At 42.0% G+C, this 16,313-nt stretch overlaps 1 protein-coding gene across 4 annotated transcripts; it reads left to right on the top strand.

Moving 5' to 3' along the window:
- The first annotated feature begins 336 nt into the window (after positions 1 to 336).
- On the top strand, positions 337 to 15,777 carry cdca2 (cell division cycle associated 2). Of its 4 annotated transcripts, none has more exons than XM_080765553.1 (13): positions 337 to 459; positions 3,228 to 3,361; positions 3,497 to 3,635; positions 4,362 to 4,495; positions 6,911 to 7,048; positions 9,071 to 9,188; positions 11,153 to 11,499; positions 11,856 to 11,907; positions 11,993 to 12,073; positions 12,282 to 12,478; positions 13,166 to 13,252; positions 14,019 to 14,151; positions 14,266 to 15,777. In XM_080765553.1, exons 1-13 carry the CDS (start codon positions 357 to 359, stop codon positions 15,369 to 15,371), a joined length of 2,769 nt encoding a protein of 922 aa, XP_080621679.1. In that variant the 5' UTR covers positions 337 to 356; the 3' UTR covers positions 15,372 to 15,777. The 4 variants fall into 4 exon arrangements, with proteins under 4 accessions (XP_080621679.1, XP_080621680.1, XP_080621678.1 ...); XM_080765554.1 differs by having other exon boundaries at positions 13,163 to 13,237; XM_080765552.1 differs by having other exon boundaries at positions 13,163 to 13,252.
- The last annotated feature ends 536 nt before the right edge of the window (positions 15,778 to 16,313 follow it).

Raw genomic sequence — 16,313 nt, 5'->3', positions numbered from 1 at the left:
TCACAGCCCATGACAACATATTGACATCCATATGTTTGCATAAAAGAGACAGACAAGATGGCTGCAGAGATCTCATTATTTATGTTTGTACCTATTCACAGTGCTATTTTTAATTTCTTTCTGCCCCCTAGCCTTTTATGAACGTATCTGTCTCTGACGTATCTGTCTGATCGACAATAACATACAGTACATATTATGTACAGAGATTAGCCTACTTTATAGAAGGATGTATACTTGACATGTAAACCAAACAAGACTTTAACAGATGTACTTCTGGCTCGACTATGACATTTTGCATGATACTGTGATTAAAGTATTTTCTGTTGCTTTAGATCATGGCTGGTGTAGACGCACCCATGGGTGAGGGTGATGCCTCATCCCCACTGGATTTCTCTCTTACACCTAGCCAGTTTGGCATCTCAACCCAGAGTTTCACCCCAGCGTCTTCAAGCCACAAAGGTGAGAGCCACAGGTCATTTCCTTAATTCATTTTCATTTCATAGTAAATAACTAAACATCAAGTGACACACTTGGTGTTCTAAGTTGGGGTTTCTGCAGGCACTTTTTTCTAAACGTGAAGTCACGTGCATGTTTGCTCTCTCCATTAGTCACTGACTGCTTACTTGTGCACAAGAGTTTGGGTCCAGGCCCTGGTTTATAATTGTCAATTGGGTCCAGGTTGGTTCAGATTCTGTTACTTTGGTTCCTGGGATCTAGGGTCTGCAGTACAACCAAGCAGCAGGCTTTCGGCAACTTAAACCACTCTGACAATTTACCAGTCAATGTATAAAAATACATTTTAGCGGTTGTAAATTCGTATTATGTTACTTAATAAAAGCTTATACAGTACAATTACATGTTTTATCAGGGTGTGTGTATATAGTACAGAACGACTTACGGATCTATGGGCAGTGCATCGGAGTACAACAAAGGCTTTCCCTCTGATCGTTAGTTCAGTGCTAGACTGCTGCTCCATTGTTGGCTGGACCAGGAGGCAGGCCTAATGGACTTGCGTGTCTTTGACTGATCGTTATGGCAGCCTGTTGTGTCACTAGCGAGTATGGGCCAGTCGCAACACAGGCAACCCATCTGCAAAAAACAGGAATTTTCTTTTTTTGCTGAACTATGAATCTGTGACTCTTGAGAGATTAGTCACAGGCTAAATGGTCCCCCAGGGTCCAGGCTGAGATGTAGTTTGGTTTCCATTGAGCTATGGCTATTGCTCAGTGCTGATCGCTGTGCTGTTTGTAGTTTAGATTTTTTTTTTAGGGCCCAGGGCCCTATTTCACGAAACTTGGATGAAGTAATCCAGGATCTAAGCCAAAACCAGGTTTGTTAAATCTGAGTCTGTACAGCCTGGTTTATTCCGTTCCACTAAAGCCAAGCAAGGCTTAAAATGGGCGGATTTGGCCAGCCAGGATCATCAAGCCTGGCTAAATACACAGCCTGGCCCTTTCTCACTACACCCATTCTAAATACACAGCCTGGCCCTTTCTCACTACACCCATTCGGTGGAACACAGATTTACTGATCCGTCTTCTTCGTGGGGTATTATGGCAGTTGGCATCCTTAATAGTTGCATTACTGCCCCCCTTCTGTATTCTCAGTATCTTTACTAATCTATTGCAGACTTACTGATACAAGGATTTAAACTGCTAAAATTAATGTTGCTGTAATTAAAGAGAGAAAATACTCTCAATAGTGGATAGATTGACTACCCCAAAAATATAGTCTACATTTTACCACTACCCGTAGCTTAACACTTCAATGAAATCGTCATAATAAATGTAACAGAATTCTTAATATTGTAAGCATAATAATATTGTAGCATCGTGATATTTGGCCAAAGCTGGTTGTTGCCCAGACATGGGCCAGACTGGTGAACCGTGGGTCATGGGCCATGGCATGGGTTCAATAGTGGGTGAAATGAGTAATGGTAATATTTAGCAGTTTTCACTTAAACATAATATAATAATTCTTGCACCACCACCTATTCTGGGGGAACGTTTCACCAAAAGTAGCTGATCTACAATCTCATAAACTGTCATGAGGTTGTACAGCCTATATTTTGGTTCTTTGATTTTGTACATGTTTAAATTAGTCCTTTAATTTAGACATAAACCCATAATTGAATAAGTGTGGAAAAAATCATTAGTTTGAGATCAGATTGATCATGAACAGTAAAGACATCAGGATTAGGTTAAACCTGGCTGTTAGCCTGGTCCGGAGCAGGTTTAGCATTTGTTTCCATGGTAACTAGTGTGACATTGCGTTCATGAAACCGAATCAAGCCTCCACATATCCAGGTTAACTAGCAAAATTAATCTGGGAAGATTAACCAGCTTTCATGAAACCGGTTAATCGCTGATCCAGGATATATTAAACCAGGATATCCGTTAAATCCTGGATTAATCTCTAATCCAAGTTTTGTGAAACGGGCCCCTGGTTGAGCGATGCACACACAGCTATGTTTGTTACTTTGGTCGGTCTTGGTCTGCACTATTCAGCTCATATTAATACATTGTAGACTAACCCGAAAGAACCTGAACGTGCTTAAATTGGCATATTGGGTCAAATGCTCTGGTTCTTCTCACCTGACAAATGCATTTTGTGTATACTTACTTGGATATTTGGATCATCATTCCAATGCTAAATTCATATTTTACCACACTGTTGTAACAAACTGCTGAGCCAGAAGGCAAAGCTCTCCATCTACGGTTCAGTCTGTGTCCCTATTTACTATAATCATGAAGTGTGAAAGAACAAGACTGTGGATACAAGCAGTAGAAATGAGTTTTAATCTCCCTTAAGGATAGAATAGGAACGTAGACGCTCGGTCACATATTAGAGGGATAGAGAATCACTACGCCTTTCCTTTTTTAGTTCTGTACTTATTTTTTTCAACCGAGTCCTGACCCAAAAGTGAGTCCTCAGACATTCCTGCTGGATCACAAATTGAGAAATATGAGGTATTAACTAGATCATTATGTTGCCTTTTTATTATGGGTTAGATATTCTCTAGCACACTGGCTACAAAAGTTGTTGATCTGTATTGGTTTTGCTTAGATCTCAGTATTTATTTTTACATTTATAAACTACAAAGCAAAACAAACAAATGCACCAAATTTGTATGACAAACATTGCACGTTTGTGCTATAAATATGTGAGTGTGCAATGTGCATGCCGTTTTGTTCTATTATCACAGTCAAAGCTTTCTATAACTTCAGATAAGTCTCGTTTGGCTCAGCTGAAGAAGAGACGGATGTCGGCTATCGGGGTCCGGGGCTCACCAGAAATGAACTCTCTCATCCGGTTCATAGCAAAGCAGAGACTGAATACTCCTCCCACTCCACAAGCTCCAGTGAGTCACACTGCTTTTGAGTAGAATGTTGGGGTCTGCACTGCACTGATGTACCTACAGACACCACTAGTTATTTTTAGAATGTTAAGTTTTGTCCTTTTTAATTCTATTTTATTTTCCATCCTGCTTCACCAGCTGGACAGAGGAAGCTCATTGCTTCCTAATGTCTCGTCCACCCTGAAGCAGAAGATTGCTTCCTTCCAGACCCTGATGAATGTAGAGGACTGTGACGGCTACAATACAACTCAAAAGGAGAACAAAGATACAGGAGGAGGTATCTTTGCATTAGATTATTTCTCTGACATCTCCCCTATAGTGTCATTTGTTTGACCCATTCTGGACGGGAACCCCCTTTGGTGTTTTAACTAAGCATTATGTTATACTTTAACTATTGAAAAATAACACATCTACAAGCTCATAGCATGCCACTGAGTGGCGCACTACGAGCTTGTAGGTCTGCTATTTTTGAAAAATCGTAAAAATGCGGCACAAATCTTTGAATATATTCTTTCAGAGCGAACGTTTTTTTTATTTCGACGTCAGGCCTGTTAATGGCTTTTTTCATAGTGGCTATTCCAGTGGCAATGTTTTAATGCCCTTTTGAGACTTCCATCGGAAGCAATGATTGAATTCTCATAAGCATCAATTCAAGACTGTTATGAATTCCTTCATTTATGCAACACCAGCCCCATCAGTTCGTAAAATCTTCAAGACGCTTTTGTTGTTGCTGTTTGGGGATTTGATTTTATTATTCTTCATTCACTTTGACTGCACTCTTTCTTTTCCTTTTTTTTTTATTACATTGTTTTACATGGAGACTCTCCCAGGTCCATTTTTTTGTATTCCAAAATATTTTGTAACTTTTGTGTTGTTGACGGGTGGGTACAATTCTTCCTTGCTCACTCTTGCTCTCTGTCCCTGATGCAACTTTTCTCTTTCTGTGGTTTCTAATAATATACCTGTTCCTCTCTGTCCCCTCCCTGCTCGCTCTCTCTCTCAGATGAGAGAAGCCCTGTTGGAGGGAAGGAAAACTTCCCGCCCCCAGTGAAGAGGAGGTGCACGGCCCACCTGGAGGAGATTAGGGAGGCCAGTGCTCCTATCCTTGGGCGCACCAGTGTGGTGGAGGAACAGGAGGTAACCTCACTAATGACTGCAAACTTTACTTTAAGTGGGCCATGGTAAATAATTGATCTAAAAGTATGTTTCTCTGTACACTTGGTTTACAAAAACAGTTTGAAACAGTTTATTTTTAACACTAGTGTAAGTAGATTTCTATGGTGTCCTGAGCTGAACTTCCTGGGCATTGGTTTGAGAGGTAGATCTAAAATGATAGACTTTTCATCCATTTGTGCTTTATTTTTCTGTTGTCACGCTATGTGCGTAAATCTCCAAATCCAGACACACGATTGCATTCACACCTCTTTCTTTCTCTCTCTCTCAATGACCATAAAACAGAGAGCAAAATATGGCATGTCTACTCTATCCTTTGACAAAACATTATAATGTCTTATCTTATCATAGCCCTGAAACAATACGACCGCCATGTTTCATCGTCGTAGGGCGTGTCACAATAGGCGAGGAAATGTGTTCATAGGAAACGGCAAAATAAAGTATGGTTTGCTGGGGTCCCTTTAGACGAGAACGGCGTTTTGGGAAGGTGAAAACGCAACAAAGTAAAACTACATTCCAGAGTGGAAATCTTCGAGAACGCCGTTCCCTTTTAGTCTCCATCTAAACAGGCAAAACGGCGAATCTGCAAAACTTATGACATCATGGCTCACAAGTTACTGCATGTTTATTAGTTCCTACAATGAACCTCTCCTAACAAGTGTCGATCAACATCAGCGATGGTGAATGTAAAAGCATGATTAATTTTTTTTTAAATTAAATGCTTTGTGATAGGTGGCAGGACAGAACCGTTTATGTAGCCTAATGTATTATAAAATATATAACCATCCTGTGGCGCGCTCTGCCTGCATTTTCATAAAGTGTGTGCTCTCGTGTAAAGGGTCAATAAAAAATGAGAACGCAATGGGACTTGCCATTTCATCTGGAGATGGTCGCCATCTAAAAGAGGCCTTGGTTTCACATGGCTATGCACACGCCACGCATTATCCACAGTTTATCTGTAGGTCTGCAATTAACCTATTATTCAAGCTTCGCCCTCACCAATACGAACATCTAGTGGCCACTGTGGACTGGACAATAGGCTGATATTATTTATTATGCACATGATTTTCCCATCAGGACACGCCCCCCTCATCTAGACTGAGTTGAGTGATTTGAGTGATTTCCAACGAGCGTTTCCAAACTCCAACACTCATGCTGCTCAGCATGAGTGTTGGAGTTTGGAAACGCTCGTTGGAAATCACTCAACCGTCCTGCGTACCACCAGTTTCTAAATGTCACATAATGCAGGAGGCAGCTAAATGTTGTGTTGTTGATGACAAGCACTTCCGAACTCTGACACTTAGAAAGTACCTCATAACGTTTCTATGATGGATTTTCATGAAACAAACTTTGCAGATAATTCAAGCTGCAATGTTGGTGAGTTTAACATTGTTAAATGCAATCAGACAGGACTTTTCTGTTTGGATGAATGGGCTGTCAAGGCCAGAAAGTAGTTTTTTGCGTTCCCGCATAATTTCCAGGTACGATGATGTCACGCGCATACCCTCTCTTGGATGCAGCATGCAGAGCCTTTGCTTGCTGGTGACGTGGTGCAATGATAAGTTATTAACACAGTGATCTGGTGACGTGGTGCAATGATAAGTTATTAACACAGTGATCTGGTGACGTGGTGCAATTGATGCAACAATGATAAGTTATTAACACAGTGATCTGGTGACGTGGTGCAATGATAAGTTATTAACACAGTGATCTGGTGACGTGGTGCAATGATAAGTTATTAACACAGTGATCTGGTGACGTGGTGCAATGATAAGTTATTAACACAGTGATCTGGTGACGTGGTGCAATTGATGCAACAATGATAAGTTATTAACACAGTGATCTGGTGACGTGGTGCAATGATAAGTTATTAACACAGTGATCTGGTGACGTGGTGCAATGATAAGTTATTAACACAGTGATCTGGTGACGTGGTGCAATGATAAGTTATTAACACAGTGATCTGGTGACGTGGTGCAATGATAAGTTATTAACACAGTGATCTGGTGACGTGGTGCAATTGATGCAACAATGATAAGTTATTAACACAGTGATATCAAAAATGAACAATCGGTTAGATATCCGTGTAGTTTCCAGGCGCAAGCTGCATTTCTCACCTATATTGATATATATAAAAATGATATGCCCTAATGAGTGGTGATGTCATCGTTTCTCAAAAGCTCTGCTTCGCATGACTACACGGGTCCACTGATCCGGATATTTTGGAAAATCTTTACTTATTTATCCGTTTCCAAGTGGCCGAAAACGCTGTTTACGTGTGGCTGAAAGGCCCAAACGCACAAATGTGCGTTTTGAAAAATATCCATATAGGTGTAGCCCAGGCCGAAGACAAACACTGATTTCATTGATTTCCCACAGATTGAAGGACCAAAGCCACTAAATGAGACTGTGAAAAAGTGTTTCTTCAAACCCATCCGTCTCAACTCGGAGCCACACATGATATTTAGTGATCTCCAGGCCCGTCCTCTCAAGTCGTGGATCCCTCATGAGACACGGGTAAGGTGTCCAAGATGCACATTGTACACATAAACATATGAACAGTCACTAACTTGGTACTGCATTGCACGCTGCGTGAACAGCATGAACCAAAGACTCCAATCATTGTCTGTACAGCCTCACCCACAGTTTATTAATGCCACTGTCCTGTTTCCAGCATCACTGGCACTGTAAAAGACAAACTTATCTGCTCTGCTTCTGTGGCAGATTCTCGTCCTCAACTTCTCGTCCACAACTCTTGCTGTTGTGTGTGTGTGTGTGTGTGTGTGTGTGTGTGCGCGTGTGTACAAAAAAAAGTCAAAGTATTCAATCAAGGAGAACTATAAAACTGTGACAAATGCCTTCTAAATCAGTAGTTCTCACATTTTCGATGTGAAGATCGTTCAAAAATGGTAAATGTACAAGCTTGTAAATCTATTTTTGAAAAGCCAACGCTAAAAAGTAAAACAACAGATGTTTTCCTGTTTTTTATGAGTTAAAGACATTGTCAAATCAATATTGCCTGGAAAGCTCTGGAAATTGGCTATTCAGATGAGAATCTCACACAGCAGTAAGCTAACTTAGTCTATACCCAGGGGCTTGCAACTGCAGATCCCATAGCACTGCAGCATAGCACATGACAAATAAAGAGAATTTCAGAAATATCTACTTTGTCAGTTTCTGCAATGGTCAATGTCCTTTCAGATTGTTTGAAGAAAACTGAAAATGCATGAGAACAGCCACATGACTTATATAAATGTAACCATCCGCCGATCGGTTGGTATGTCACTGTAGCACGGTGGGTTCTTCTTGATGAGACTTGTTTTGTAATAAACTGCTCTTAAGTGTTCATGAACAACACAGTAATATAATATAACTAATATATGGTATGCCAAGTCTATGTAGCCCATCCTGGCTGTGCCTGCTACTTATGCGTATACATTTTATAACTGCAGTCTGCTCTCTTTCTGCTGGCTCTCTGGCATTGTGTGTGTATAGCCCAGAGGCCAGGTCCAGCACAGTACTATAAATAAAAGAGGAGACCACAATTAGACATTTGGAAACTCCAGCTAATCTATTAAAGGGCTAGGATAATTCACCCAAGAAAATGCTATCTATTGTATTCTTCCATTCACCGTTAAAGAAATAATGTTGTTCAGTGGTGATCATGTACGTAGGCATGAAGCCGTTCCTGGAAGTCCTCTGGTGGGCCATTTGGATGCATTATACAGGGAGACAAAACTGCTATCTGTCAATCTGGGAACACATAGGGCAGGCAAAAAGGGCTGCCTTGTGTGTTGCCGCCCAATAGACTGTGAATAACGGGGTGTTGTCCTGTTTGGTCCACCCTCCACTTCCAGCGGGGCGCTTATGTTTTCATTCCACTAATCCCTAATGTACACACATTCTGAATGCCCCTGCCAACAGATTCAGTAGCGTAGCTCAGAGATTAGGTATTGGGTATGGGTATGTAATGTTGGTAGTGAATAAATGCATCACTTTACAAAAGCACAATAACTTGTCTATGTAGTTGCATCAATGTGTCTTTAAAATAAATGTTAAATCTAAAATACATTGTTGCCTTGTTTTAAAGAGCGTATCTGATTTTTTAAACAATTTACGTAAAAGCAGCGGTGCAACTCTACTGTGCTGCGAGACAGTGTTTACGGCCAACTTCAGATCCAGCCCAGGACTACACTATCCGGAAATACTGTCCAGGTTATGTATTTGATGGTGGACATTTTTATTTAAGAAAACAAATGCTTTAAGAACATTATAGTGTAGCCTCACTATACTTTTTACTCAGACTCCAGAGGCTCTGATTCATCAGTGTGATGAGACTGCGAGAGAAATCAGTCTGTCTCGGTGTGAACTGGTCTTATACATTAATATTGTTTTAATGGTGTTTAAGTGTAATATAGAATATTTCAGATCTTGGAGTTTGAAGTATACATTTCTCCAATCTTCCACATGCTCCTCCATTCTGGTTTCACAATCTCACCAAGATTGGTTACCCTGTCTGTTCTGCCTATCCTCCGACAGGAACCTCCATTTGAAGTTCAAAGTCTCAGCCGACCACTGCCTGAGGCCGCAGCAGTGCCAGGCTTACTGCCCACACCACCCTCTCCTCACTGCTCCATGTTGGAGTTGAAGTCCACAGGTAAACATGCAGACACTAATTGGTTCACACCAGAGAAGCCAACCAGTTTTTATCTGTCTCTGTAACCCCAGCCTTCGATTTACCACACACGGCTATGTGCTTTTATGGAGTATATACTCGGGGTAGAATAGCAATGTTTTGTTTTTGAAACTGGAAAGGCCATTGCAGGGCTTTCTATAAGGATATGGAGTAACGAGCGAGTAGGAAAGGGAGTGTTAACAACGCTCCCATAGACTTTTATTATAAATGTGGTGAATATGCATATTATCAATATTTTGGTGTGCGAAATAACTAATTGTTATTTTGGCCACAAATATGTTGGCACTTAAGCTATCACTGTTTTTAGTGTGCACTGTGCAGAGATAACAAGAACAACAATGCAGAAGTAATGGTCTTGGTCCCCATCTGGCTACCAATTGTTCCAAACACTGCTGTGTAGTTTCAACATTGAATCCTCATGTGTTGATGAAGCACACCTGATTGTGCCATGGGGAGATCCAAGGTTGTCAATGGGTCAGGGAAAAAGTAGCCAGCGGGCCAGAGAACAACCTTTTGGCCATAAAATAATCTGGGTATAGTCATACTTATATTGTACAGTATATTTTAATTGAGCTTGATGACATGATTGTAAACACCTGTGAATTATTAATAGTACTTATTTTGTGAATAGTAGACAGACAATAGTTTTTTTTTTTTGTCTGTCTGGCTTTGTGGGTCTGTTCTGTATCTGATGTTGATTTTACAGTCTCCTGGGAAAATGTGTGGGAACTTTATTTTATTATAGTAGATTCTGTCTATCTTTCAGATAAACATTTATAGGTCCCCACACACACGCACGGAACATGCCATATGTACAATATTGATTCTTGAGCAGTGATGCAAATGGCCTGCATCCTTAGACTCACTAAATTGAGAGGACTCAATCATGCCACCCTCGGTCCTGGGATGCAATACTGTACTCTAATGTCATTGAAGTAAGACTCATTAATGTCCCTGGGACCCATTTAAAAGACCACCCGTGGGTCCCGGGACCCATTACAAAGATTACATTGAAAACTTATTTACATCACTGAGGGTTTTAGCTCTTGCCCCTTTTTGTAAACTATTAGTTGTTGGTTATAGCTATATAGATCCATCTCTCCACAACTATTTAACGTCTGATGCTCACATAATTATCATTAGTTATCTTGCTTGGTGTGGATGGCTCTTGACACCTTCCTTGTAAAAAGACGTAATGGCAGTGGTTAGTTTAAACAAGTCAACATTGCATTCTAATACTGTTTTAATAGGCCTGTGTTGTATGCTGGCTTGAGGACTTTAACTATGAAGTATGTATGTTAGTGTTATTATTTTTTTTTACAAAATCAAATTTATGATTTTTAATCGCATCACGTTGGAAATATAAACATTTCTCGAAAGATGGCTGGCATGAGCTAATGCTAACATTAGCCTTTTCTTACAATGGAGGTTTGTGTGTCTGTTGCTGTTCATTCCCTATGGTGCTGAAATTCTCCCGCAAGTCATGTACTAGTCTTGTTATTGCAGGCAGGTTGGGGAGTCACGAGTGGCGTTCACCTGTGTTGAGCACCCAGCAGCAGAAATGTAAATCGGCGACGACCATGGTGCAATGTTTGGCATGCACAAGCTTGTTGTTATGCTTGTTTTATGCACCTGTTATGCTTGTTTTAATCTAACATCATCTCACTCTAACATCACCTAATTCACCCAGCTGAGTTAAGACAAAATTGATCATGTTCAATGCGCTCCTTGCACATGCCCCCTACTTTGTGGATATACTCGTTGACACCATTGGGTTCTCTTTTATTTACTGCTTCAAATCAAGCTTCGGGTGCAAGAAAGGTTGATTGTTCAATTTCAAAATGGTACTTGTTTCTGATAGATCACAACAGAATAGCTGTGAAGTTGTGCTGTTAACATTCTAAAGTACATTTGTCTCTCTGCAGCCAAGAGTGATTCTTCTGAAACTGATGACTCTGAGGCAAATCCAAAACAGAAGAGACGTGTGCATTTTGGCATGCCACTCTCCCCTGAGGTATTTGACCGGAACTTTCCCCCGAGCACCCCGCTGAAGAAGGGGTCCACCCCTGCCCGGTCTGCCACTCCGGGAGACCGTCTCCGTCCAGCGCTGAAGACTCCCCAGAGGAGTGAACCCCGACTAGCCACCCCCTCGGCACAGCCTGACCTCGGTAGCCCCTTGGACTTGGGAGCGTCACCTATACTATCATATTCGCTCACTCGTCGTCGCAAGGTATCGTGTCCTGAAGAGGATGGTGTGGAGACATGTGAAAAGGTATGCGTGTCAGAACTAAAAAGATGTTTTGTTTGTTTTCTTGTACTTTAATTGGTTTAGAAGGCAAAGTGCCATGGTGGCCTCATCATAGTTATAGTTACTGCATCGTAGGAACAAACTAGTTTGTTTTTCAATTCAACAGCCAATATATGCACACAAACAGCTATGCGTCCTATAAAGTATCATTGAGCAAGGCACTGTATCCAAACTGGCTCATTCTTTGTGTCCGTTCAAAGCCAAAAGAAAAAACTGGCTCACTAAATCCACAATGCCAGGCCCAGGGTGTATGATAGTTGCGATATTATGACTTGCCTATAAGTTAATTAAATCATGACCGTTTGCTTAATGTTCCTTAGATTTCATTCCCCTCCCTGGATGAAATGGACAATGTGTTGACCGAAAAAACAGGTTGGTTGCCAGTAGCTACTGTGATGGAAGAAATCATCATATTCAAACATGCTGGATGTGACCGTTCTCTCCATACCGTTTTCAGAAGGCATGTCGGAGGCCCAGCCGCTGAATTTAAACACTGCCTTCCAAGAAGAGTTTCTCGCAGACACAGGGACCGGTGACGGTGAGTGCATTTTATATTGGTTCACTTTGGACAACTTTGCCAATATTGTCCTTCTGAGGGCTTCTTGGTGCTCTTTGAGTTTGTAGTTTTATCAGTCTGCAGATTGGCCATTCCGATTGTTAAAGCAATATGGGATATTATTTTATTAACGCATGTGATTTTGCAGTGCATTTCCAGTTCAAGATTAACGTTTGTCTCTGGCTTGTAGACTCTGTCCCAGAGCCTCAGGCTGTGCCCTGTGCTGCTTCTGAGATTGAAATGCAAGAGGGGTTTAAAGCCCATCCCCAACCAGAGGCAGAGAACGTGGTGGAACTACCAGCTCCAGCATGCTCTACCACCCGGAAAAGAAAGGTCGGCTGTCTTCAGGGAGGGTCGGATCAGCCTGCACACTCTTTCTGTGGAAATGTAAGACAAGATCCTTTGTGTACCAAATTCACACCTGGGAGCTGTCCAGTATAACCACGCTGTTTGACTGTAAGTGTTTATAACCACAGAGACACTCTGCAGAATCAATTTAGTGCAGCTGCAGACTAGTAGTTATTGATACCATTTCAGTAGTTGGTATCGGCATTAATTTAATTCAACAGTCTGAGAAATAACTTTTTCGAGCAGCATGTCTCAGGTTTCACCACAAGCAGTAACATGGCTGGCGCAATGGGATAAAAAAATCACTGTTTACATCTGAACGCTTTTCGGAGAAAACGAGCAACAAAGAAATGACAATGAGTGGATCCTTATGGGAGGCATGCGCATTGTTCCTCCTCACGATGGGAAGAAGCACGGAAGCTTCGGCTGCATGGTACTAATTTAACCCTTACTACACGCCATCTGGCGTCCATCGTGTTAAACATTGTGTGCAATCACCCCATCGGCCATATCAGCTGGGCACTAATTGACGGAGAATTCCGTCAAAAGCAGTTGGATTTTAAATGACAGAATATTCTGCCAATTTAATGTTAATATGAAGTGTGTGTGTGTGTGTGTGTGTGTGTGTGTGTGTGTGTGGTATGACATTTTTGTGTATATGACTAGTGTGTGAGACTGTGTGTGCTTATAATAAATCCTGGTGTCATTTCTCCATTCCTTCAGCAGCCTGAGGACAGTGGTGAGCCTGTGAAGAGATTGAAGCGCTCCGCTGCCAAAGCTGCCACTGGGAAGATGAAGGTGAGGAAGATGATGGTGAGTCAGCCATGGACCTCAACCCCCCCCCCCCCCCCCCCCCCCCCCCGTTCACCAAAGGTGAAAGTTTGGTGAAAATTGGTGAATTACTTCAATATATCTTCCAGTTAAACAAGTGGGCCACTTTAACTCTCAGACCATTCATACCGACTGTCTGTCCAATAACAACGTATAGTCTGTCGAGACTTGACAAACAGGCTGATGTGAACACATCGTGTACACTTGCTGATCCTGGCTCAAATGGGCTTTGGGAACTCACTCTAAGGACTCGGCTCCTCCAAATGCAAATGATTATTTGCAACAAATTCATTCAGGGTCAAGCTGGAAGACAGTGTGGAGTGAGCAGAAATTTGGGCATTTTAATTTGGCTATAGTGTCTCTGTCAGGGTTTGTGTGTGTCGTGGTCGTATGCTACATATGAATAGCTAGATGATAGTAGTTGATATGCGATCGAGTAAACGGGCAACACTTCCATTTGTTTAAAAAAAAAAAGTCAAATGCTTTTATCTCAGATTCTTTTCCCAGATTCCAATAATAATCAAATCTTTATTCTTGACCCATAACTAAAGCGTTGCTGATCACGGTAACAAAAGTTTCGGGTGAATATAAATACCATTGCGGCAGAATTTACATAGACGGTTTTCACTTCCAATTCAGGGCTCGTGAATTTGTCTCCAAAACAAAAGCTCAGAATGGAAATATTGCTGCAGGTCCTAATTAATACGAGGCAGGGAATGTGTTAAAATATCTTCTGCTTCTCCTTCAGGCTGCCTCAAATCGTCGCTGGTCTAAGGAGGTAGACTTATCACTGTATGGCTCCAGACTCTATGCCTCCAAAGACCCCACCCTGAGCCCCGTCAGAGAGACCCTTAACGGAGGCTTATCTTCACTATGCACGGGTATACAGTATTCATATGCTCGATGTATCATGTATTACTGTCTACTCTGTTCCCACACTTCCACACTTCACCGTAACCTCACTCCTAAACACAACCCTTTCCTTGCCTCCACAGCCTCTGATGAAGAATCAACTCTGTCCCTTCCTACTGAAGCAGAGTTCCTCAACAGTGACCCCATTACAGGAGTCCTCACAGCTGCCACTCAGCAGCATGACTGTTCCTCCGCCAATAATAAGACTGTTGAGACAGAGGACGTCAGTCCCACAGACCAGTTGGAAAAGCCCTCAGAAGACCCTGTTGAAAGCTTTACCCCCAGGATAGGAAAGCTAACACGCAAGACCCGGAGCTGGTCAACGCCAAGCTCCAATGCCATGTTGGTGGTGAAGAGCAACCGTGTGAAAGTGAAAGGTAGAGGGGGGAAGGGCAGAAAGGTGAGTGTTCCTGTTGATCCCTGGCTCAGCGGGGAGCCACAGAGCCCTGCACCCCAGACTGAATCAACAGGACATGAACATGGTGAAAACCACGCCACCATAAGCCATTTGGCAACGGAGTCCCTTTCGAGACAGAGTGTACCTGAGAACACTGAGGTTTGCAATGATGAGCAGTGTCCCCAAATTTCGGTTCTAGATGCTCAATGCATAGAGGGGGGTAAGAATGAGGAATGCCACACAAGTCTAAATGAACCTGTCGACACTTGCATAGATGTAGAAATCGCTAACCCTGTGAGTATGTCAGAGTTGGCACACCAAAACCCAGTTCAGCGACGAGTTGAAAATGACCTCATCCTGCAGGAGGGTAAGGTGGCAGCCAACCAGACAGAAGGAAATGACCTCATCCTGCAGGAGGTTAAGGTGGCAGCCAACCAGACAAAAGAGTGCAAATTGGTCCAGGGAGAAACGGGGCCACCAACCAGTCAGCTGGACTTATCCAGTTCTGACAACCAGCCAGCAAACCCACATCTTGCTCCCTGGCAGGCCGACTTCAATGTGGAGGATGTCTTCAAACCGATAACCTCCAGGGGGCCGCGCTCTGTGCGTCGTAGCCTGAGGAACCGGAGCACAGTGAATCTCAGTGACACGGGCAGGGAGAGCAGCTCAGGGATGGCCTGGGTCCCCCAAACCTCCCCAGACTCCATCAGGATGTTGCGCAGGAGGTCCCGTAAACTGCACAGCGCTGTCTCACACCTCTCGGATGTTCCCCCCTCATCCTGCTCTTCCTGAGGAGGGACATGGGTGAGTTCTCTCCCATGTCCACCAAGCAAATCAGCTCCTTGGACTATAGACCTACTTGATTTTACTGTGAGTTTTGGCAGTAAATTGGTTAAAATTTTAAATGTATATATTCAAATATTGTCTTTGTGCATTTATAAAGATGTGATTCATCACAGTCAACTTGATCGGGAGTTGAAAACAAAGACACTATTTGTTTTAATATATATTAGAAGTGCCACTCTGGAACCCTGTTTGATATTCAAGCCCTACATGTCTAAGAGAAATGAGATGATTAGCATTTTGTTCTTTGATATTGGCCATAACGCCTGCAACAATCTGGGAGAATGTTGTTAATTTCTTTTTTTAATGATTCATTTTTACACTGTCATAGACTGTGCAAATATTAAAGCTTTTAAGTTTGTCTGCAATCACTCCATCAGTGTTTAATTGAATTACTTCCAGAACTTGGACATCGTTGCTATCGGGCAGAAACCTTATATATTGGTAAATTATTGACCTACCTACTTCGTCGTAGAAGAGTGCAAAAGTAGAAAATTGGTGATGTACAAACTCAAAGCGCTTGTGGCGTGGTGTGAGCTTGTAGCTCAGCCATTTTTGCAAAATAATAGTTGACGTGAATGTGTCTGGGTTTTATAAATATTTAAGTATTAACATGAGCTTGGATAACCTTTTCTTCTTGAAAATAATGATTTTACACATACAAGGTTGTGACTTGACAGCAACGATATATTCATCTAGTCAAGAATAGTTCTATAAACCGAGGTTAAGATTTTGGCCTTAGCTAAATGAATAAATAAACTAAATGAGTCGTAGGAGGAGCGAATAAGGATTTGAATTGTTTAAAATACATTTATTTTCTATAGATAGGTAGACTGCTGACACTATTTGCTTGTCATATCACCCTGAAATGTATGCCATTGAGTGTATTTA

This window comes from Protomyctophum bolini, assembly GCF_963924005.1.
Source record: "Protomyctophum bolini genome assembly, chromosome: 6".
NCBI classification, from domain to species: domain Eukaryota; kingdom Metazoa; phylum Chordata; class Actinopteri; order Myctophiformes; family Myctophidae; genus Protomyctophum; species Protomyctophum bolini.
The sequence above is the reverse complement of the archived record's forward strand: the minus strand, read 5'-3'. Positions and strand labels throughout refer to the sequence as shown.